Source organism: Lathyrus oleraceus, chromosome 2 (assembly GCF_024323335.1).
Source record: "Lathyrus oleraceus cultivar Zhongwan6 chromosome 2, CAAS_Psat_ZW6_1.0, whole genome shotgun sequence".
In the NCBI taxonomy this organism is placed as follows: Eukaryota; Viridiplantae; Streptophyta; class Magnoliopsida; order Fabales; family Fabaceae; genus Lathyrus; species Lathyrus oleraceus.
This window is the reverse complement of record NC_066580.1, coordinates 85422987-85446416: the sequence shown is the minus strand read 5'-3', so window position 1 is coordinate 85446416 and position 23430 is coordinate 85422987. Positions and strand designations below refer to the sequence as shown.

The 23430-nt window shown below is 41.5% G+C and overlaps 3 protein-coding genes across 3 annotated transcripts; all 3 read right to left on the bottom strand.

Moving 5' to 3' along the window:
• Positions 1-4379: 4379 nt before the first annotated feature.
• On the bottom strand, positions 4380-5812 carry LOC127122034 (uncharacterized). Its single transcript, XM_051052448.1, has 2 exons — positions 5319-5812; positions 4380-5196 (listed from the first exon to the last, which is right to left on the bottom strand). The coding sequence occupies exons 1-2, from the start codon at positions 5810-5812 to the stop codon at positions 4380-4382; spliced, it is 1311 nt and encodes a 436-aa protein (XP_050908405.1).
• A 6-nt stretch (positions 5813-5818) lies between these two features.
• Positions 5819-6481, bottom strand: LOC127122033 (uncharacterized). The gene has a single exon (XM_051052447.1). It carries the CDS (start codon positions 6479-6481, stop codon positions 5819-5821), a length of 663 nt encoding a protein of 220 aa, XP_050908404.1.
• Positions 6482-20284: 13803 nt separating this feature from the next.
• Positions 20285-20980, bottom strand: LOC127122032 (uncharacterized). The gene has a single exon (XM_051052446.1). The coding sequence runs from the start codon at positions 20978-20980 to the stop codon at positions 20285-20287; it is 696 nt and encodes a 231-aa protein (XP_050908403.1).
• Between the last annotated feature and the right edge of the window lie 2450 nt (positions 20981-23430).

The following is a 23430-nucleotide window of genomic DNA, read 5'->3' as shown; positions in this document are numbered from 1 at the left end:
TTTGCACGATCTTCTTGATATTTTTGTTAGCTGCCTCAACAACGCCATTCATCTTAGGCCTATAAGGCGACGAGTTGTGGTGGTCGATCTTGAAATTTTGGCATAGCTCTTTCATCATTTTATTATTGAGGTTAGATCCATTATCAGTAATGATCTTGTTGGGGACCCCATAACGGCAGATGATTTCTTTCATGAGGAATCGGGCCACCACTTGTCTGGTAACGTTGGCGTACGAGGCTGCTTCTACCCATATTGTGAAATAGTCAATGGCTACAAGGATGAAGCGGTGTCCGTTCGAGGCAGTTGGCTTTATGCGTCCGATCACGTCAATGCCCCACATGGCGAAAGGCCAAGGTGATGTTATGACGTTGAGAGGCGTTGGCGACACATGGATCTTATCAGCATAGATCTGGCACTTATGGCAGGTTTGGACGTGGCGATGACAGTCAATCTCCATAGTCATCCAGTAATATCCGGCCCTTAAGATTTTCTTCACCATGGTACTCCCACTGGCATGCGTCCCAAAGGATCCTTCATGAATTTCCATTATAATCTGGTTTGCTTCTTGCTTGTTCACACATCTAAGCAAAACAGAATCATAATTTCTCTTGTATAATACCCCTCCACTTAAGAAAAATTTGGATGACAGTTTTCGAAGATACTTCTTGTCGGTGATAGACGCGTCCGCAGGATACTCTTGGTTCTCTAAGAATTTCATGATGTCATGGAACCAAGGATGACCGTCAGCTTCGTCTTCCGCTGCCAGACAATAAGCAGATTCGTCCAAGTAGTTCAGGTGAAAGGATGGCGCTTTGTTCTTCCACTTAACTTTAAACATGGATGCCAAAGTCGCCAAAGCGCCAGCTAGCTGATTCTCTTCTCGAGGGATGTGGTGGAATGTAATTTCATCGAAATAGGGGACTAGTTTCAAGACATGCTCTTTGTAAGGAATGAGCTTATGGTCTATAGTATCCCAATCTCCTTTGACTTGGCTGATTACCAAGGCTGAGTCACCATAAACTTCCAGGATTTTGATTCTAAGATCGATAGCAGCTTCAATACCAAAGATACAAGCCTCGTATTCGGCCATATTGTTTGTACATTCAAAACATAATCGAGCAGTGAAGGGGAGGTGGAAATTAGTTGGAGAAGTGATTACTGCCCCAATGCCATTACCATGAGCGTTAGAAGCTCCATCAAAAACCATGGTCCATCGGGATCCAGGCTCGGGTCCTTCCTCGGGACCGGGGATGTTGCAATCCCTAATCAACATGATATCCTCGTCGGGGAATTCGAAACGCATAGACTGATAGTCCTCCAAGGGTTGTTGTGCAAGATAATCAGACAATACACTCCCTTTGATGGCCTTTTAAGTGACATGTTGGATATCGTACTCGGTCAGAGCCATTTGCCATCGGGCTACTCTACCGGTTAGAGCCGGCTTCTCGAAGATGTATTTGACAGGATCCATCTTAGAGATCAACAATGTCGTATGAGTGAGCATGTATTGTCTTAAACGTTTGGCATCCCATGATAGTGCGCAACAAGTCTTTTCAAGCATTGAATACCTACTCTCGCAATCAGTGAACTTCTTGCTCAAATAGTATATTGCATGCTCTTTTCTACCAGTCTCGTCATGTTGGTCGAGGACACAACCCATTGATCCTTCAAGAACGGTGAGATACATGATTAATGGTCTACCAGGTACAAGAGGCATCAACACGGGAGGCTCTTACAAATATTCCTTTATTTTCTCAAATGCGTCTTGGCAGTCATCGTTCCAAATGATGGATTGATCCTTTCGAAGACGTTTGAAGATTGGATCACAAGTGGCAGTGAGGTGAGATATGAACCTAGCAATGTAGTTCAATCTACCTAGGAATCCTCGGACTTCCTTCTCGGTTTTGGGTGCAGGCATAGCTTGTATGGCTTTTACTTTCTCAGGATCTACTTCTATGCCACGTTGACTGACGATAAAACCTAACAATTTTCCGGATCTTACCCCAAATGTGCATTTGTTGGGATTAAGCCTCAATTTGAACTTCCTCAGCCTCTCAAACAGCTTTTCTAGATTGACAAGGTGTTCTTCTTCGGTTTGAGACTTGGCTATCATGTCGTCGACGTAGACCTCAATCTCTTTATGAATCATATCGTGAAAGAGAGTGACCATGGCTCGTTGGTATGTGGCGCCGGCGTTCTTCAATCCAAAAGGCATCACCTTGTAGCAGAAGGTGCCCCATGGTGTTATGAAAGTGGTTTTCTCCATATCTTCTTGAGCCATGCGGTTCTGGTTATAACCGGAGAAACCATCCATAAAAGAGAAAACAGAGAACTGGGCGGTATTATCTACTAGCACGTCAATATGTGGAAGTGGAAAGTCATCTTTGGGACTTGCTCTATTTAGATTTCTGTAATCTATGCACATCCTTACTTTGCCATCCTTCTTAGGTACAGGCACAATGTTAGCTATCCATTGAGGATAATTGGAGACCGCTAGGAAGCCAGCGTTGAGCTGCTTTTGTACCTCCTCCTTGATTTTCATAGCCATGTCGGGACGGGTTCTTCGTAGTTTTTGCTTTACTGGAGAACATTCTTCTTTAAGGGGTAGATGATGGACCACAATGTCAGTATCGAGGCCGGGCATATCTTGGTATGACCATGCAAACACATCTTTGTATTCCTTCAAGAGCTCAATCAATTTTGTCTTCACCTCGTCTTGTAGAGCGGAGCCGACTCGGACTTCTTTCGCTTCCTCATCTATCCCAAGGTTAATCACTTCCACTGATTCTTCGTGCGGCTGGATGACTTTTTCCTCTTGCTTGAGCAGCCTCGCCAATTCTTCTGGGAGTTCGGACTCTTCCTCACACTCTTCATCAGCTTGATTAATCGGGTTGTCAAAGTCATATGAGACTGTAGCAGAATTGTCATTGATGGTTGTCGAGGATGATCTGCATGATTTAAGGTTCACGCTTTTATCGGTATGAAAGAAAGGATGATTTGAAAAGAATTTTTTTATTATTTTTTTTTTAAAAGAAAAATGTCATTTTAAAAAAGTGAAATGAAAAAATGAAAGACAAGAATCTCAAAATTGATTGCGAACATGAACCCTTTTTCATTAATGATTAATAAGGAAATTTGATGAGGCCCTACAAATGATTCCCCCATGCCTTGGGCTTGACATGGGTTCTTTTGATAAAAAGGAAGGAAAACAACATTGGGAATTACATTTCGATCAAGGTCACTTTAGGTATTTCAAACTAGGTCCATTTGGTGGCACCATTTCCATCAGTCTTTGTGAAGATCAAGCCATCATCTTCTTCTTCTTCTTTTTCTTCTTCTTCCACGGCACAAATACGGTTGTCATCCAGGTAACCAGCACTTGAGAAGTTGTCGGACAGCGGGAGCATTGATCCCCTTGTAGCGATCGGCGCGGGCTTCTTCAAATTCTGGGAGTTGTATCCCAAACCGGTGCGGTCCTTGTTGGCAGGGAGTTCAAGCAATATTCCCCATCCTTGGGGGTGTCCATCCTTTATAATTGTCAGGGCGTCTTTAAGAGATGCCATGGGAGATTCGGCATCTTTTGATTCATCCCTTACTGGGCGAACCATTTCAACATTGATAACTTCGAATGATTGGAATGAGACTTCTCTTATCTCCCCTTCTCCTTCAACGTATCGGAAAGATGCGAGGTGACTTACCATAATGTCCTCCTCACCCTCGACAACAACTAGCTTATCATCAGCTAAGAATTTCAATTTTTGGTGGAGTGTTGAAGTGACTGCACCAACTGAATGGATCCAAGGCCTCCCAAGCAGACAGCTGTAGGCTGGATAGATATCCATTACGAAGAAAGTGATAAGGAAAATATGGGGACCAATCTTCATAGGCAAATTCACCTCACCGATTACAGTCCTTCTAGTCCCATCAAATGCTCTTACTATAAGCTCACTCGGCTTCATTACGAGTCCTTCAATAGTTAGTTTAGCAAAGGAACTCTTAGGCATCACATTGAGGGAAGACCCAGTGTCTACCAAAACTCTTGATAGGACTGTGTCCACACACTCAATGGAAATATGGAGAGCCTTGTTATGATTCCTCCCCTCGGCGGGAAGCTCTTCATCACTGAAACCTAAGCTTAAGCTAGTAGCGATATTGTTAACTACTCCTTCAAACTGACAAACAGATATCTCTTGCGGTACGTGAGCTGTCCTCAGAAACTTTACCAAAGCCTCCCTATGGGCCTATGAGCACATCAATAGAGACAACATTGAGATCTTAGAGGGTGTCTGGTTAAGCTGATCAACTACTCGATAATCGCTCTTCTTGATGATGCGTAAGAACTCGTCTACTTCACTTGAAGGTACGGGGTCTTGTCTTTGCTAAGCGCCATCAATTTGTTTGCCTTTGTCTGAAGTTGAAGGATTGATAGTTCCAACTGGAGTGGGTGTCGGTGCAAATATCCTTCCACTTCTTGTGACTCCGCTAGTGCCTGTGATATTGATCATTGGGTCGCTAGACTTCAACGGTTCTTCTTGAATCTTCTGACCATGAATGTAGACTGAGGTGTCATACATCCAAGGGACTGCCTTGGTGTCAACATATGGGAATGGTGTGGGAACTGTTATTATGATTGGAGTAATAGGATTTGTCGACAGAGTTAACTGAGAGAACTCATAAGGAATTTGCAGAGGAGGGACTTCGTCGTATGGTATCTCGAGGGTAGACACATCTTCGTTTGTGGATGGGCAGTCTACCACCAAGATCCCCTGGTTCATTAATTGTTGTATGACAGACTTCAATGTTCTACATTGTTGCGGGTTAATCAGACAATGTTCACAGTCATTACCACAGATGGGAAAGGTATTATTCTTCATCAAAGCATTCTTGATCTCGATGAGTGGTGTTTTTAACTCGTCCACACATGACATCAATCTCCTCCCATTGTCAGCTTCCATCATATTCACCGATGCATTGTTGTGAGGGGGCATCGGGTTATTATTCACATTCGGCCTCTTGGGGGCGAACGTGATTGCCTTAGAGTCAATAAGATCTTGAACCTTGTACTTTAATGCTTTACAATTCTCGATCGAATGCCCAGGCGCGCCAGAATGAAATTCACAACGGGCATTTGCATCATAACCGGGAGGAAGAACCGCTGGTGGGGGTCCTAATTCCCTTAGTTGCACAAGTGATCCTCTTAATAAATATGGTAGCATGTGGCTATAAGGCATGGGAACTGGGTCAAATCTTCTCTCGGGCCTTCGCATCCTTTGTTGTGTTGATATTGTGGTTGCTGATGTTGCGGTTGTTGTTGATACCGTTGTTGTTGTTGAGTTTGAACAGGAATTGCCAATGGTTGTTGTTGACTTGGTTGGACGGGAGCTATGGCAGCCACTTGTGGATAAGTGGGATTTCTTGTTCGAATGATGGAGGCAGCATTGGTCTCGCCTTCTCGTTTTTTACCATAGGGAACAAAAGTTTTCTTTGATGCACTAGAAGTACTGGCAGAGTTCTGGATCTTTCCCATTTTAATCATATTTTCTATCCTTTCACCGGCTAAGACCAGGTCGGAAAAGCCTGAAGAGGTGTTCCCTACCATTCTATCAAGGTATGGACCTTGCAAGTTTCCCATAAACATGTCTACCAGTTCTCTTTCTAGCAATGGGGGTTGTACCCTAGCAGCTAATTCCCTCCACCGCTGGGCATACTCTTTGAAGGACTCCTCAGACCTCTGAGTCAAATTTTGCAACTGCATGCGATTAGGTGCCATATCAGTGTTGTACTGATAGTGCTTGAGGAATGCCTCAGCCATTTCCCTTCAGGTGTGAATATGGTTGCCCTCGAGTTGCATGTACCAATCCAAAGATGCCCCACTGAGGGAATCCTGGAAAAAATGCATTAGAAGTTGATCATCGCTGGAATAGGCAGCCATCTTTCGGCAGTATGCCCTAATGTGTGTCCTAGGGTCGCTATTTCCCTTATATTTTTCAAAGTCCGGAACTTTGAACTTGGCCGGAATGATGACCCCAGGTACTAAGCACATTTCTTCCGCATCGAGGCCCAAAATGTCAGTGCTCCCCATTGCCTTGAGCTTTTCCTCGATAGCCTTTACCTTCCTTTCCACCTTGTTGGTTGCGGAACCGAAGGCGTCATCTTGAGAAGCGTCCCTTGGGATGAAGAATGCATCAAGTTGGTCGTCTGTCTCAAGAGCATGAGGACGAGGATTGTCGTTTGGAACACCTCCGGGTGCATTAATGTTGATTGGAGGATCAACTTGAGGAACTGGAGTCGGATTCTCGACAGTTCGAGGAGTAGGAGGATTGGTAGTACTGACACGTTGGTTCATTTCTTCTTGCATTTTTGCCATAAACTCCTGACCTCTTGCGACTGCTTGAATAGTCTCCATCAATTGCCGCATTTGGGACCGCATTTGGGATGCTTCTTCCTGAAGGACAACTTGGTTCTCTTGAAGTTGCTCCATGACAGCTTGTCGATGTCCTCGTGTATCGTACCGAAAAGTCAGCTTTGGAGAGTGGTTCTGGAAGGAAAAAAAGGGTGGATGGATGAGTTTTTTATGTTTTTGTGTTTCGAAAGATGCATATGATGCATGAATTTTTCTTGTTAAAGCAAAGCTCTTTTTAGTTATTCATGTTTATTCATTGCAAAAAATTACTTGACGATTGTCGTTCACAATCATGAAATAGGATAACACAATAGAGAAAAATCGCAACTTTCATTCATCCTTTGAAGGGAAAATAGACAACAATACATAGAAGTTGCAAAATACAAGTAATGGAAGCAAATAAACCAACTAGATATCCACCCTAAAAGTGACCCCTTGAGACTTGCGGAGAGCCTCAATGTCGGTGATGAGTTCGGCCATTGTTCTTTTGCTGAACTTGACGAAGTGGTAGACCTCTTTAGGGGTATTATCTGGGCATATGATCAGATCTGCCTCCTTCAACTTGTCAGGAAAGTCTTGAAGGGCATAGTTGGTTAACACGGTCATGTTGGTGTGAAATTCTAGTTATCAGACTTTAGATGTCACACGGGTTGTTATGACATCCAATTCTGCACAGATAGGAATTATGCAGAACTTAAACGTAAGTGCAGTAAATAACACAAGTAATTGTTTACCCAATTCAGTCCAACATGACCTACATCTGGGGGCTACCAAGCCAGGGAGGAAATCCACTATTAGTAGTATCAATTCAAAGCTAAACTCACCCGTTTACAACTTATCACTTAATCCCTACCCAATGCAATTTCAATCTTACACTAAGATCAGAGTTCCTACTCACTCCCCCTCAATCACCTCAGTGATTACTACCTTTAATCAATATTAAAGACAAGTTGAAGTCACACTTCAAACAACTCTTGATTGTGCTTCACAACTTTAATCAAGATACACAGCACTCACGCTTAAAAGCTTTGAGCGACACAACACTTACAACTCAATGAACACCCTATGCCACAACAATCATCTACTTGATAATGGCTTGGCTTACAAGATACGTCTAATACAAGACTCACAAAAATACAGCAGTGAAGTATGATGGACACACAAAATCTTCACGCCTCAAAATCCCTGAAACTGAATGAAGGAACGCCTTCCTTTTATATTGCAGTACTTGGGCTTTTGCACCTGTATTCTCCTGAATTTAAGGTCACTCGAGTTCCCATAAATTCAACATTTAGGTTACTAACAAATAGGCTATTTGTTAGGTTCATTAAATGTAGCTTGGTTGTTGATTTCCTGGATTTTCTCTCAGCTGTTGAATCCCTGAAGAATAGCCTGAAAAAAAGCTGAAACAGAAAACTGAACAACCTACAATATAGCATATGCTGTCAGGAATGAATGTCACGACATTCAGCTTGACATCAAGGTCCATATGCTGAGTCTGTTTTTCCAGAAAACAGACTGTACAATTTTGCTGACCTGTACATGATCAAAATGACCATACTACAGTAACAACTTACATTAATAAATGTCAAAGTGTCCAACTTAACATTTACACATTTGGCCTTAAGTTAGTTCTGTTATTCTCTTGAAGAACAAACTAAGTTACATGTTGAAGTATAGCAGAACACCACGCTGTCTAATGTTCAGTAGTTGCTGTCAATAATGAATGTCATAACATCCAGTTTGACATTCAGTCCGTAGGCCTTATGCCAGGTCTGGTCTTTCCTTGATAACCAGACTGGAAATAAATACTAAGTTCTAACAAAACACCAGCTGTTCTATTCCTTAGTATCTGCTGACAGGTATGAATGTCACAGCATCCAGTTTGACATTCAATAAACCCTGTGTTAGCTAATCCTGCAATGACTACTCAAGTGTGTCATGACATCAGTCAAGACATCAGAGTACAGTTAGATATTCTAACCTACAATGTAGTCACACATACATACCATGTCATGACATCAGTCAAGACATTAGTAACCAGCTAGTGTTTTACCATATAATGCAGCCAATTAAACACCTACAAACTCCCCCTTTGGCAAATTTTTGGCTAAAACACTTTGATCCCCATAACAGAGTTCATAGCAGCGGAATCACACACCTAGCAGGAAATAATACTAGCTAATACACTCAGAGTGGCAGCACACTCACACACATGGAAGTTAAATAAAAACTTCACATAGCAGCACACACATACAGAAGTTAAATCTAAACTTCAACACACAGCAGCTGCAGGGGAGGGAATCTTCGGATCTTTCATGAGAGTCTGTTGTAGAGACCCACTCTGTTTGTCAGGGGTGGTGGTTGGTTATTACTCCCCCTTTTTGTCAAAAATGTTGCCAAAGCCAAAAAAATAGCCAGAGAACAATGACAGAGTTCCAGACTTGGTTTTACTTCACAGTTTCAACCAAGTTAACATCCACTTGATCTTGCTTCACAGCTTTGATCAAGTAATCACCCACTTTTGCTTTACAGTAGGTACCACCATATCAGATGCCATGATTTTGTTTCTGACATCCAGAATCACTCCTGCATGAACAGCATCCTTGAACTCATGCAGGTACATTGGCCTTCTCACGATAGGGTGTCTCCTTACCCTCTTGTAGCCACACTTGTTGCAAGTAGCATAGCTATGATCTGTTGACCAATCAGAGCATAGAACCAATTGTTTAATAGGTAGATATATTAAACAATACATCCCAAACATTAGTGGTTGCTATAAGGTCTCAGAGAGACATATTCCCAGTTTGCTCCTTAAGTTTTCAAACTGAGTAGCATCCAGAGCGTTTGTAAATATGTCAGCCAGTTGAAGATCCGTGGCTACATGTTCCAAAGTGATCACCTTGTCTTCCACCAGATCTTTGATGAAGTGGTGCCTAATGTTAATATGCTTGGTCCTGCTGTGTTGGATGGGATTCTTGGAGATATTGATGGCACTGAGATTATCACATAACAATGTCATGACATTTTGAGTGACATTGTACTCAGTGAGCATTTGTTTCATCCAAACCAGTTGGGAACAACTGCTTCCAGCAGCTATGTATTCAGCCTCTGCAGTGGACAGAGATACACAATTCTGCTTCTTGCTGAACCAGGATATGAGATTGTCTCCCAAGAAGAAACATCCTCGTGATGTGCTTTTTCTGTCATCAGCACTCCCAACCCAGTCAGCATCACAGTACCCAGATAGGACAGCCTCAGACCCATGAGAGTACAGCATCCCATAGTCACAAGTCCCATTGATGTACTTGAGAATCCTTTTGACTTGATTCAAGTGGCTCACTTTAGGCTCTGCTTGGTATCTAGCACACACTCCAACTGCATAAGAAATGTCAGGTCTATTTGCAGTTAGGTATAGCAGACTGCCTATCATGCTTCTATACAGGCATTGATCAACACTAGGCCCTCCATCATCTTTGGTTAACTTCATATGAGTAGGAGCAGGAGTCCTCTTGTGCCTAGAATTATCCATACCAAACTTCTTAACTATGTTCTTGGCATACTTGCTTTGGGAGAGAAACATAGAGTCCTCCATTTGGTTTACTTGCATTCCAAGGAAATAGGTCAGTTCTCCAACTAGACTCATTTCAAACTCAGACTGCATCTGGTGAACAAATTGTTGAACCATTTGTTCTGACATTCCACCAAAGACTATATCATCCACATAGATTTGAGCTATCATGATTTTGCCTTCTTCATCCTTCACAAACAAGGTTTTATCCATTCCACCTTTTCTGTATCCATTTGAGGTCAGAAATTCGGTTAACCTTTCATACCATGCTCTAGGTTCTTGTTTCAACCCATACAAGGCTTTCCTCAACTTGTATACATGCTCAGGTTGGTTAGGATCACAGAACCCTTTAGGTTGTTCCACATAGACTTCTTCATTCAGGTAGCCATTCAAGAATGCACTCTTCACATCCATTTGGAATAGCTTAAACTTCAGGATGCATGCTACCCCCAACAGCAATCTGATGGACTCAAGCCTAGCCACAGGAGCAAATGTCTCATCAAAATCTACCCCTTCAACTTGAGTGTATCCTTGAGCTACTAGTCTTGCTTTATTCCTAGTAATTACTCCTTTCTCATCAGATTTGTTTTTGTAGATCCACTTGGTACCAATGATGTTGGTCCCTTCAAGTCTTGGAACTAGCTCCCATACTTCATTCCTTTTGAACTGCTCAAGTTCCTCTTGCATGGCAATGATCCAGTATTTGTCAGTCAGGGCTTCTTTCACATTCTTTGGTTCAACCTTGGATACAAAGCAGGAATTAGAGCTTATTCCCCGTGACCTGGTAGTCACACCACTATTGGGATCCCCTATGATAAGATCCTTAGGGTGGTCTTTCTGAATTCTGATAGATGGCACTTTGGTGGTCGCATCTACTTCACATACAGGAGGAGGTTCCTGTACTTCTTCAAACTTGACTGGAATGTCAGTTGAACTGTCAAGGAATGTTTCAACATCCTCCATGACATCGGTTCCTTCCTCTTTATCATCCACAATAACATTTATGGATTCCATCAGGACATTGGTCCTGTAGTTGAACACTCTGTAGGCTCTACTGTTAGTGGAGTATCCCAGAAATATACCCTCATCACTTTTGGGATCTAGCTTCCTTCTCTGTTCACGATCTGTGAGAATGTAGCATTTACTTCCAAAGATATGAAAGTACTTCACAGTGGGTTTTCTGCCTTTCCATATTTCATACAGAGTGGAGGAGGTTCCTTTTCTCAAGGTGACTCTGTTGTGAACATAGCATGCGGTATTCATTGCTTCAGCCCAAAAGTGCATGGGGAGCTTCTTTGCATGAATCATTGCTCTGGCAGATTCTTGAATAGTTCTATTTTTCTTTCAACTATTCCATTCTGCTGGGGAGTTATAGGGGAGGAGAACTCATGACTTATTCCTTCAGACGAGCAAAACTAATCAAACTTGGAATTCTTGAACTCCGTACCATGATCACTTCTAATCCGGACCACACAACTGTCCTTTTCCCTTTGAAGTCTTATGCACAGGTCTTTGAAGACATCAAATGTATCTGACTTCTCTCTGATGAAGCTTATCCACGTGTATCTGGAATGGTCATCAACCACCACGTAAGCATATTTCTTCCCACCAAGACTTTCAACCTGCATAGGTCCCATTAAGTCCATGTGCAACAGTTCCAAAACTCTGGAGGTTGTGGGATGTCCCAACTTCGGATGTGACATCTTAGTTTGCTTGCCCACCTGGCATTCTCCACAGACTCTTCCTTCATCAATCAGAAGCTTTGGAATTCCTCTGACTGCTTCCTTGGATATGATCTTCTTCATTCCCCGTAAGTGGAGATGTCCAAGACGTCTATGCCACAGCTTCACCTCCTGTTCTTCCTTGGCTGAGGAGCATGTTGTGGAAAAGTTAGAGACTTCAGGTTCCCACAGGTAACAGTTATCTTTGGACCTGGTTCCTCTCATAACTTCCTGATTGTCACCATTTGTCACAATGCATAGCTCCTTAGTAAACTGAACATGAAACCCTTGATCACACAACTGACTTATTCTGATGAGGTTTGCAGTTAGTCCTCTTACTAACAACACATTATTCAGTTTTGGAACTCCAGAGGAGTATAGCTTACCCACACCTTTTATTTTTCCTTTGGCACCATCACCAAAGGTCACATAGCTGGTAGTGTGAGGTTGAATATCCACCAGTAGATTTTCCATACCAGTCATATGTCTTGAGCATCCAGTGTCAAAGTACCACTGTTCTCTGGTAGAAGCCCTTAGAGCAGTGTGTGCTATCCTAGCATACCATTGTTGCTTCTTGATGGGAACATAGCGCTTATATGGTTTATGCTTAGGCCTGACATGCGAGGCTTGGTTAGGGAAACCATGAATCCAGTAACAGAAGGCTTTTATATGACCAAGCCTACCACAGTGGTGACACCTCCACTCCTGGTATTTCCTCTTCTGATGATCATTCATCCTAGTTCCCCGATGTTGAGAGATTGGCTTTGACTTCCGCTTGAACTTCTGAACTTTAGCCTTTGGGCGTTTGTGTTCAGCTGAGGATCTTTTCCCAAATCCTAGGCCAGATTTGGTTCCAGACTGCTGTCCCACCTTTAGAATCTCTTCCAAGGTGTCGGTTCCCTTATTCATCATTCTGATGGATTTAGTCATCTGATTCAGCTTGGAGGTCAGCAGGGCTATCTCACCATTTAGACCCTCTATGACAGACAGTTGCTTCTGTCTCTCATCTTCCAGTTCCTTGATGAGTTTCTTCTGCTTTTCTCCTTGTGCACGCACTTCTGCACTGGTGGTACACAGCTTTTATAGGCTGCAGCAAGTTCATCAAGGGTCAGTTCATCTGCACTTGAGTCATCATCAGAGGCACAAACACTGGTTAGTGCAGTGACATGTTTGGCAGATTCTCCTTGAGATTCACTTTCAGAATCTCCTTCAGACCATGTGATAGCTAGCCCCTTATTTTGCAATTTGAGGTAAGTAGGGCATTCAGCTCTGACGTGTCCATACCCTTCACAACCATGACACTGGATTCCCTTGCCGTGATTGAAATTCTCATCAGAAGTTGATCTTTTCTTAATGTCAGACGGGTTGTTCTTGACATTAGGTCTACCTCTTTGATCAATCTTCTTCACGAACTTATTGAACTGTCTCCCAAGCATGGCTAAGGCTTCTGATATACTTTCCTCACCTCCAGTATATCCTGCTTCTGATTACTCTTCAGCATTAGATACAAAAGCTATACTTTTGTTCTTCTTCTCAGCATACTCACACAAGCCCATTTCAAAGGTTTGGAGAGAACCAATGAGCTCATCCACCTTCATGTTGCAGATGTCCTGCGCCTCCTCTATGGCTGTGACCTTCATAGCAAATCTCTTAGGCAAGGTGTAACACCTCAAAATTTGCCCTCCTCTCTTGGGACTAGCTTAACATATTGCATATCATTTTTAGGTCATTAGGCATTGCATATTGCATACCATGTGGTGACATTGTGCAAATCATCCTTACCAGTCTTGATCAGGAGATGAGGAGGTTATGATGCAAGCTAGGGTTTCATTGGACTGGATCACTAACTGTCTGAGGGTGGTCCAAATTAGGGTTTTTGATTCTCAAGGAGATGGTCTACATCTTGTTTGAAATGATACATCATCATCATCATGGTCTTGATATCATCCAGAAGATTCAAGTGATTGATCATATACCTTGAGATTAGGGTTTTGACCACTGGTCAACCCTAATCAGTTGCATTGGGCCAATCAGGGCTTGTGAAGGAGATGGTGTCTACAATGGATATGGGGATCATTTCACGATTGTATTGAGCTTATGGAGGCTAGGGTTTCATTATTGAGACATTTCATCAGAGAATTGGGGCTCAGTTTGATCAGTGCATTGCCAAATTCATCTATCAGTTGAAAAAGTCAACTGTGGTCAACTGTGCTTGATTTTATGGATTTGGAGGTGGGAGAGAGTTGGATACACTTCATTCATGTTGAAACAAGTTTCATTTGACATGTCAAAGCTCAAGAATGAAGAAAATAAAGTTAGGAGAAAAATTGCCAAAAATAGAAAGTGACTTGTAATGGAAGTTTCCAAAAATGGAAAGTTTTTCACCACAAAATTACATGTCCAAAAAAGCCTCAAATGAAAATTTGTCCAACATGAAAGTTGTATATCTTGCTCTCACCTTTCCAAAAAGTCCAAGAACTTGAAATTCCCATGTATGGTTGGCAAGTTATGGTCCATTCATTTTCCAAAAATGCCTATAATCAAAGTGGCATGACTTTCATATGGAATGTCCAATTTGAGTGATCTTTTTGTGAGCAAACCCCATTTCACATGTACTTTCATGGTGTATGATCAAAATTCATCAAAAATGGTCAATGCAAAAAGTCAAATTTCAAGTGAATTCATGTGTATTTTTGGCATGGCATAGTGAAATTGAGAAATACAAGGCCTTTGGACATGAAACCAATGCCAACACACTCCAAATGCAAAATAGAACTTGTTTGGACTGTCATGAGCTGTCACATTGCATTATTTGGCAATGTCATTTTTGGACTTTCACCTAAATGCACATTTTCACTAATCAATTGGTTTTTGCTAATTATGATTAACAAAGTGATTAAGGAGATGGTATAAGTTTCTAATCACAACAGAATCATAATCACAATTCCATATTCCAAGATCCATAACAGAATTTCACCAAAACCTCTCAAATTCTCTCAAGAACTTCATCACTTTTTTCAACAATTCTTCATCATTTCTTCATCAAATTGAATGATTCTTCTTTGGTTCATCTTCTACAAGCCTTAATCCACATCTGTTTTGACAAATCCGTGGCAAAAGCATCAAGAATCTCAACTGTCCAAAGCTTGCTCATCAATGGAAATTTCTTCATTCTTGCAATTGGAGCATCCTTGAGCTGAGCTAGCTTCTCCATTCACCTTCCTCGTCGTTGTACTACTTCTGTTTTGGTGAATTACACGTGGAAACATCAAGATTCATCACTGTTTCATCATAAGGTGATTTTTTCAAATTCCTCTATTGTGTGAATCATGATATGCGTTTTGTAGGCCTTGCAATGTAGATCTTCATGATGCTTATAGTTTTTGATTTGGTTGAATATTGGATGAGAAATCTTGAATTGAAGTTTTGATGTGCAAACCTAAATTGCTCGATCTGTGCTGTACAGTTAGAGTTAGGTTAAAATAGTTACATATTCATCATGTACATGTTCATACGGTTCTAATGATATATAGTTTATCAATTTTGGTTGAGATTTGATGTTCTTGATTTTCTGGAATTTCTGGAATGGTTCATAGTGAAGAACGCGTTTGAATGTGTGTTTGATCTTCATTTCCTTTGTCTGTGTTCAAATTTGTGTTTACCGCCAGTATGAGCCAATGAGCGCACGCCAGCGCATTAATGGATGCTACGTCGTTTTGGCCTTCTGTCCAGAAATTACAACCGTGCCATTTCCTCTTTAATTCTTAACATTATTTCATTTCTTTTTCTTATTTCATTTTCACTTTGATGCTTGATCTTGTAAAATTCGTAACTTACTCATTTTTTATCCAAATTGAGTGAGGTTTTTTTTTCATGATGATCCTTGTGATGTGTAGAATTTAATCATGATTTTTGTGCATCTGTAGAAAATTAATTGGCTTAGGGTTTGATTGAATGTGTCACATTTGTGTATGTCTTGCCATATCCTTCATGAAATGATGATGCTTTCAAAGAAATGGATGAAATTTTTTGTGCATATTCTGGACATGTTGATGGTGATTTTCATGTAGAGTTTGTAATTTTTGGACACTTGGTTGATGAGATATGATTTTTTGATTAGAGGTGTGACAATTTGTGTCACACCAAGCTAGGTCAACTTCATGATTTTATTTAAAATGCTTAGGGATGTTGATTTGAGCTGAAATTTTGCATGAATGAACATATGTATGTTGAGATCACATGTGAATTTTTTGGATTTATTGGTTTCATTTTCTAATTGATTGAGATTTTCTCTTCTGTTGGCTCATTTTGTGACATTGTGTGACACATGTTGGCATTTTGTTTGTGAAATTCTCATATTGTATTGGATGGATGTGAAATTTGGTATGAGCATTGTAGACACATAATAGGTCATTGTGGTTTTGATCCCATTCATTTATCATACATTGTTACTGTTTCATGATTTATTGAAGTTGATGCTTGTTTTGATGCCTTGTGTTGGCTTGTTTAAACTTGTCTGAACTTCTTGATTTTCATTGACCTACTTTCTTTTGTCCAATTGAGCTGAAAATTGACATGCTATCCATTGAATGTGTCCTGTTTAGGTGTGAATTTTTGTGGAATTAATTGAATTGTTTTGGTATGCTTTTGGTTGAGATAGTTCTGTTTGGTCATTTGAAGTTGCAAATTGCATGTGTGATACTAAATTGTGCATGAAATGATAATGGTGATTGATATGAGCATGGGAACAATTGCATTTGCTTTTGATTTGTTTGAATGTGATTTTGAATAATTTTCACTTGCTGTTTTGATTTTTGTATCTCCTTTGGACCCTAGGCTTGGCCTAGTGGTCTAGTTTCTTATGTTTGGTTTGGATTTTCAGGTTAAAAGTACAAAAGGCTTAAGGAGAAAAATGCAAGTTGCAAATTGAGTTTGTTTGATGTTTATAACTAACATTGTTTTGTTTTGTAGGGTTTGATGCTTGAGTTTGAGCTCATGGCTTGCACTTATGTGCATTAACTTGTGTTGTCTGTACAGATTAACATTTGCTGTTTACTGTTGGTTTGTCTGAGTACTGATGATACTTGATTGATTTCAGATACATTAAGTTGCTTACAGTTCCTTGAGAACTTGCTTGCTGTTGCTTGGTTTTTAAACCAATTGAGGTAGAATTTCTATTCTCCATGTAGTCTGGAAGACCTGGCCTGTTACTTGGCCAGGCAAATGTCTGAAGTCCTCCTTAAGAGGTGATGTTTGTGCTTGTTTACTTTTTGTGCCAAGCAGGAAAAGTCCTTGATTAAGGCAATTGACGGATAAAAGAGATAAGCAATCTATCTCCCATTATTCTGTTGAGTCGTCCCTCTGCTCACACCACTGTGTTGATGCATTGGGACACAAACCCAAGATCTTGTACTTTGTACAGTTGTGTCAGAGTCTTTGAGCGTAGAAGGGTTCCACCTTTCTGAACCCACATTCCTTTGTCTGAAGCTCTCCCTGGCCAGGGATAAGAGCTGTGAAGTCTAATCTTCACTCACCTTTCATCAGCTTCACCTTAGCCCCTCAATGGCAAGGTTAAGAGCTAACACTACCCTTGTACAGATGACTTGCCTCGGCAGTCTAACCCTTTGTTTGGGCCCACTTGATTGGATATAGTGTGTGCTTTGTGAATATTTGCTTGAAATGCTTGTTTTGTTTTGTTGATGCTTGCATGCTTGTTTTCCTGGATAGGATTAGCTTGCTGTTGTGCAAGTAGGTAGAAACCATAACATAGGGCAATGATGCATGATAACACTAGGCTCGAGTACATCTCCCTGGTAGTGTGTCTCCCCTTTGTCTCTGGCTAGAATTTCTTTCCCTTTAAGGGGAACTACATCGCCCTGATCCTCGTTCCAGACGAGGTATGTAGGCAGGAGGTCGTGCGAGACCTCTCCGGGCACTTTTTTTCTTTTTGTGTGTGTTGTTTGACACTTGCTAGGCTCGAGTTCCCGACTCCCTAGCAACTTGTTATTTGTTTGTTCTTGTTGTGTGCTTGGAAGCTGATATAAGTCCATCCATTGGCATTCGGGTTCCAGTGTGGGTTGTTTGGTTCGGAAGCTGACGTAATTCCATCGAGTGGTTGTCGGGTTCCCTGTTTGCCTGTTTGTGTGTTTGTGTTGTTTGGCGTGCGTGAGTCGAACTATAGTAGCTCTGATTCTCGTTCCAGACGAGATATGTAGGCATAGGATGCGATGTCCTAGCGAGCCCTCTTTCTCTTTACCCCACCTGCGTTCCCGGTGTGTGTGTGATGTTTTAGCAACCTTTTCTTTCTTTTAGAACGTGGATCCCGTCGAGTACGACGGACGTGAGGGGTGCTAATACCTTCCCCTTGCGTAACCGACTCCCTTACCCTTTCTCTTTGGTCGCGAGACCATGCTTTTTCCAGGTTTTCTCTGAGCGTTTCCTTTCCCTATTTTGGGATAAATAAAGCGCAGTGGCGGCTCTGTTTGTTTTTTGTTTTAGCCCGCCGGTTGTTTTTCGCGGATGCGACACAAGGACCTGCGAATCTTTCTTACAAGTTTCTCTTCAGCCATTTTCTCACCTAGTCCACCAGAGGTGTTTGCAATTTCAAGAATATTCATGTGAAAGTCATGAATAGTCTCATCCTCTTTCATCCTCAGATTTTCAAACTTGGTGGTCAGCATCTGAAGTTTGGACATCTTCACCTTGGAAGTACCTTCATGAGTTACCTTGAGGGTATCCCAAACTTCCTTAGCTAGTTCACAGTGGTGCACCAGCCTGAAGATGTTCTTACTGATTCCATTGAACAATGCATTCAAGGCCTTGGAATTTCCAAGAGCTAATGCCTCTTGCTCCTTGTCCCACTCTTCTTCAGGAATCTGCACACTGACTCCATCTTCACCTGTCTTCGTTGGATGTTCCCATCCTTTGTTGACAGCTCTCCAGACTTTGCTATCTAGAGACCTTAAGAAGGCTATCATACGAGGCTTACAGTCATCATAATTAGAGCCATCCAACATGGGTGGTCTATTTGAGTGTCCTATATCCTTGTCCATGGTACTAGAAAGTAACTTCCCTAGATCTCACCCAGAAATTCACAGGCAGGGTGCCTGCTCTGATACCAATTGAAATTCTAGTTATCAGACTTTAGATGTCACACGGGTTGTTATGACATCCAATTCTGCACAGACAGGAATTATGCAGAACTTAAACGTAAGTGCAGTAAATAACACAAGTAATTGTTTACCCAGTTCAGTCCAACATGACCTACATCTGGGGGCTACCAAGCCAGGGAGGAAATCCACTATTAGTAGTATCAATTCAAAGCTAAACTCACCCGTTTACAACTTATCACTTAATCCCTACCCAATGCAATTTCAATCTTACACTAAGATCAGAGTTCCTACTCACTCCCCCTCAATCACCTCAGTGATTACTACCTTTAATCAATATTAAAGACAAGTTGAAGTCACACTTCAAACAACTCTTGATTGTGCTTCACAGCTTTAATCAAGATACACAGCACTCACGCTTAAAAGCTTTGAGCGACACAACACTTACAACTCAATGAACACCTTATGCCACAACAATCATCTACTTGATAATGGCTTGGCTTACAAGATACGTCTAATACAAGACTCACAAAAATACAGCAGTGAAGTATGATGGACACACAAAATCTTCACGCCTCAAAATCCCTGAAACTGAATGAAGGAACACCTTCCTTTTATATTGCAGTACCTGGGCTTTTGCACCTGTATTCTCCTGAATTTAAGGTCACTCGAGTTCCCATAAATTCAACATTTAGGTTACTAACAAATAGGCTATTTGTTAGGTTCATTAAATGTAGCTTGGTTGTTGATTTCCTGGATTTTCTCTCAGCTATTGAATCCCTAAAGAATAGCCTGAGAAAAAGCTTAAACAGAAAACTGAACAACCTACAATATAGCATATGCTGTCAGGAATGAATGTCACGACATTCAGCATGACATCAAGATCCATATGCTGAGTCTGTTTTTCCAAAAAACAGACTGTACAATTTTGCTGACCTGTACATGATCAAAATGACCATACTACAGTAACAGCTTACATTAATAAATGTCAAAGTGTCCAACTTAACATTTACACATTTGGCCTTAAGTTAGTTCTGTTATTCTCTTGAAGAACAAACTAAGTTACATGCTGAAGTATAGCAGAACACCACTCTGTCTAATGTTCAGTAGCTGCTGTCAATGAAGAATGTCATAACATCCAGTTTGACATTCAGTCAGTAGGCCTTATGCCAGGTCTGGTCTTTCCTTGATAACCAGACTGGAAATAAATACTAAGTTCTAACAGAACACCAACTGTTCTATTCCTTAGTATCTGCTGACAGGTATGAATGTCACAGCATCCAGTTTGACATTCAATAAACCCTGTGTTAGCTAATCCTGCAATGACTACTCAAGTGTGTCATGACATCAGTCAAGACATTAGAGTACAGTTAGATATTCTAACCTACAATGTAGTCACACATACATACCATGTCATGACATCAGTCAAGACTTTAGTAACCAGTTAGTGTTTTACCATATAATGCAGCCAATTAAACACCTACATGGTGTACTTATCCCTCCATTCTTCGTAAAGGACTTGGAGATTATGGATGATTTCGTCCCTTTGAACAATGGCAGCTTCGAATTCATAACAACGCTCTTCCCAATGTCTGCAGTTGTTTTGCAATTCTACATAGGCTTGGTCATAGATTCCCCTCTTCAAGTTCTTGATTTGCTCGCAAGCTCGTCCAAGGTTGAACTGCTCACGCAAGAAGCTTCGATGAATCTTTTCTTTCTCTAGTTGCTCCTTGGCTAGAAAATCCTTATGCTCTTTTAGAGTGGTCCTTAGTTCGAGAATCTGGGCCTCGTAATCTTCCCTCGCTTCTTTCTTCATGGCATTAGACCTCTCGACAATATTTTCAAGGTCCTTGATGATTCGGGATGCTCGATCCAACTCCTCGTTTCGGAAATCTAGCTCAGAATTAGCTCCTTGTAAAGCTCCACCAACCCAAACTCTTTGTCCCTCGGCTAATCGGAGCCTTTTCTTGCTATCTTCAAATTTTTCACAGACTTGCTTACCCTTATCCTCCAAGACATGGTTACGTTCCTTGGCGCGATTGAGTTCGACTCGTAGTTGAGTGTTTTCCAACTCGAGCTTTTTGATTTGGCTGGTAAGTTTGTCCATGTCCTCTTGTAGGATAGGCTCAGGCTCAGGCATCAACGGGAATGAAGAAGGATCAAACAGAAATGGCATCTTAACCACCCTAGCCCTCTCTTTTACCCATACATAGTAGGGTTTCTTGGCTAGGATATTTTACTTACCCCATTCATAGCTAATACGGACTATGCTTGTCCAAGCTTTTCTCACTCTTTTCACGTTCGAATCAAGCGGATCCACGGTATTGATGACAAATGGAATGAAATCTCTTTCCTCGGGGGGACTTGTCATGGCGTACCCTAGTTGTCTCTTGAGTATAGCAGGGTTGTAGTTGATGCAACCTTGTGTTCCTATCAAGGGTACGTTAGAGAACTCTCCACATCTTGCGATGACATCCTTTATATCCCATTCCCTCTTGTACCATAGGATTGAGTTGGCAGAGAGAGATGCGAACCTTTGCGGCCATGTCAATTTGTTTTCGGCGAAGGGTCCACTTTGAGGCATGCGGGCCCTCATCCAAAGATGTAGCATAGGAGCGCAACAAAGGAAGGTACCTCTTTTCTTCTCATGTCTTGTATGTAAGGCATGGTAGAAATCGGCAAGTAAAAAAGGCACCAGATTTTTTGTTAAAAAGACTTCAACTGCTAATTGATCCACAAACTTGTCCAGATTTGGGAAGAGGACAATTCCATGAATCAAAAGTGCCAAAGTTGCACTGCAAAAGTCGGGTCTTCCTTCTTTAATCATTTCCCAAGCATGGGCTTCTAGGAACTTTTGAGTTAAACCTTTGAGGGATCCTTTAATGCCCCAATTGTCCACTAACTTGTTGGTGTCGATACCCAAGATGAGTGAGAGCTCGGTCAAACAGAATCCTTTTTCCAATTTCGGGAAGGGGTTGTATTTCTTGATTGGTCGATTAAGGAGTCTCTCGAGGTCTTCCAAGGTTGGAGAGATTTGGAAGTCGGGGAAAGTGAAGCATCTTAAAGGAACGTCATAGTATTGGGACATTGTAGTGATAGCACAATAGTCAACCTTCTCGGTTAGAAGATCTACGATGTTCCCAAAATTGGCTCTAAACTTGTTGTCTTTGAGAGCTATGACCTTTGAACAAAGGACCTTTAATGACCTGATGTCGGGACTTTTGAAGCGGAAAGAAGAAGTGCTTTTTTTTGTTGAAGTATCCATGATTGTGTCGGAAAATAGTCTTGTAATTCTGCGTTTGAACAAACGAAAGATTTTAAGAGCTTTGCTTATTATTTTGATGATGAATGAATGTATGAATGAATGATTGGTTTATTATTTCCACAGGTTTTTAGGCATGGGTTCGTGGTTTTGGACCATCGTGACGAAGCATGGAGTTAATAATGACTGCTTAGTAAACCAAGGTTCTCGCTTTGTGTGATCTAAGGCTTTTGGAAAATTGGGTTTAAGACACTGCCCCTAGAGTCATGGACTTCCTTGACTGTCAGCCGCTTATGTCAATTTACTTGCCAGGCGACTGCTCCATCAAAGTCATCTACTCTAAGTGAGATCTTCGTATCGACCCTTACGAGGAAGGCACCTCGGTGGCCTATACTACGCGACCATCGGTCTAGGCCAGCCATAGTTTTTAAAGGTTCTAAAAGGGGTCTTAGGGTCATTGACTCTAGTAAAAGAAAAGATGCTTACGCCGAAAGCACGACGGTCATCAATCCCCTTAAGAGAATCTACCACTAAGTGAGGTTCTCGTACGACCCTAACGAGGAAGGAACCTCGCGGATCAATACTACTCAACCTCTCCTATCTCAAGCAAACTCTCAGACTCGGGTGGGGAGTCCTTCACACAAGGTTTTTTTCTTTGCAATCATTATTGGTTCCAAAAATTCTTCGTCACAGAGTCAGAGTTTCGGACCAATAGGTAAACAAAGAAAATAGGCATGAGTTAGCAAAGAAAGCAATATATACAGAAAAATAGATAACAGATAAATCTCCACGTACGTAAAAGAGGAAACAACCCAAACTAGGCTAGACTTGCTTAGGGAATCTTATTATCCCCAGCAGAGTCGCCAGCTGTCGCTACCGGGATTTCACGATAACGAAACCGGGACTAAAGAGATGCCAAAGAGAGGCAAAGTCAGAAGAGTCGCCACCGAATTTTATTTAGTTCACCTCTATCAGAGAGGAGAGGGGAAATAGTCGATAAAACCCTCGGAAAAGAGACGCGCACGAGAAGCGCTAAAAGGAGAATAAGGAATCGGTCTCGCAACCGAGATTTGGGTTCGAAAGTCGGTTACGTAAGGGGAAGGTATTAGAACCCCTTACGTCCATGGTACTCCATGGGAACCATTTGGGTTGTTTTACATACATGGGATTTATCTATTATTGTTTTATTTTCAAAAGAATGTGTGGAAAGAATGGGGTGTTTTTGTTATTATAGTGCTCGCCAAGGATTGTGGCCCTTGTGCCTACGTATCACTCATTCGGGGTTGAGGAATCAGAGCTCCGTAGTTCGGAGTAGAAAATATCTGTGTGTTGGTTAATTTTACCTTTGAAAAAAGGGTTTTTTG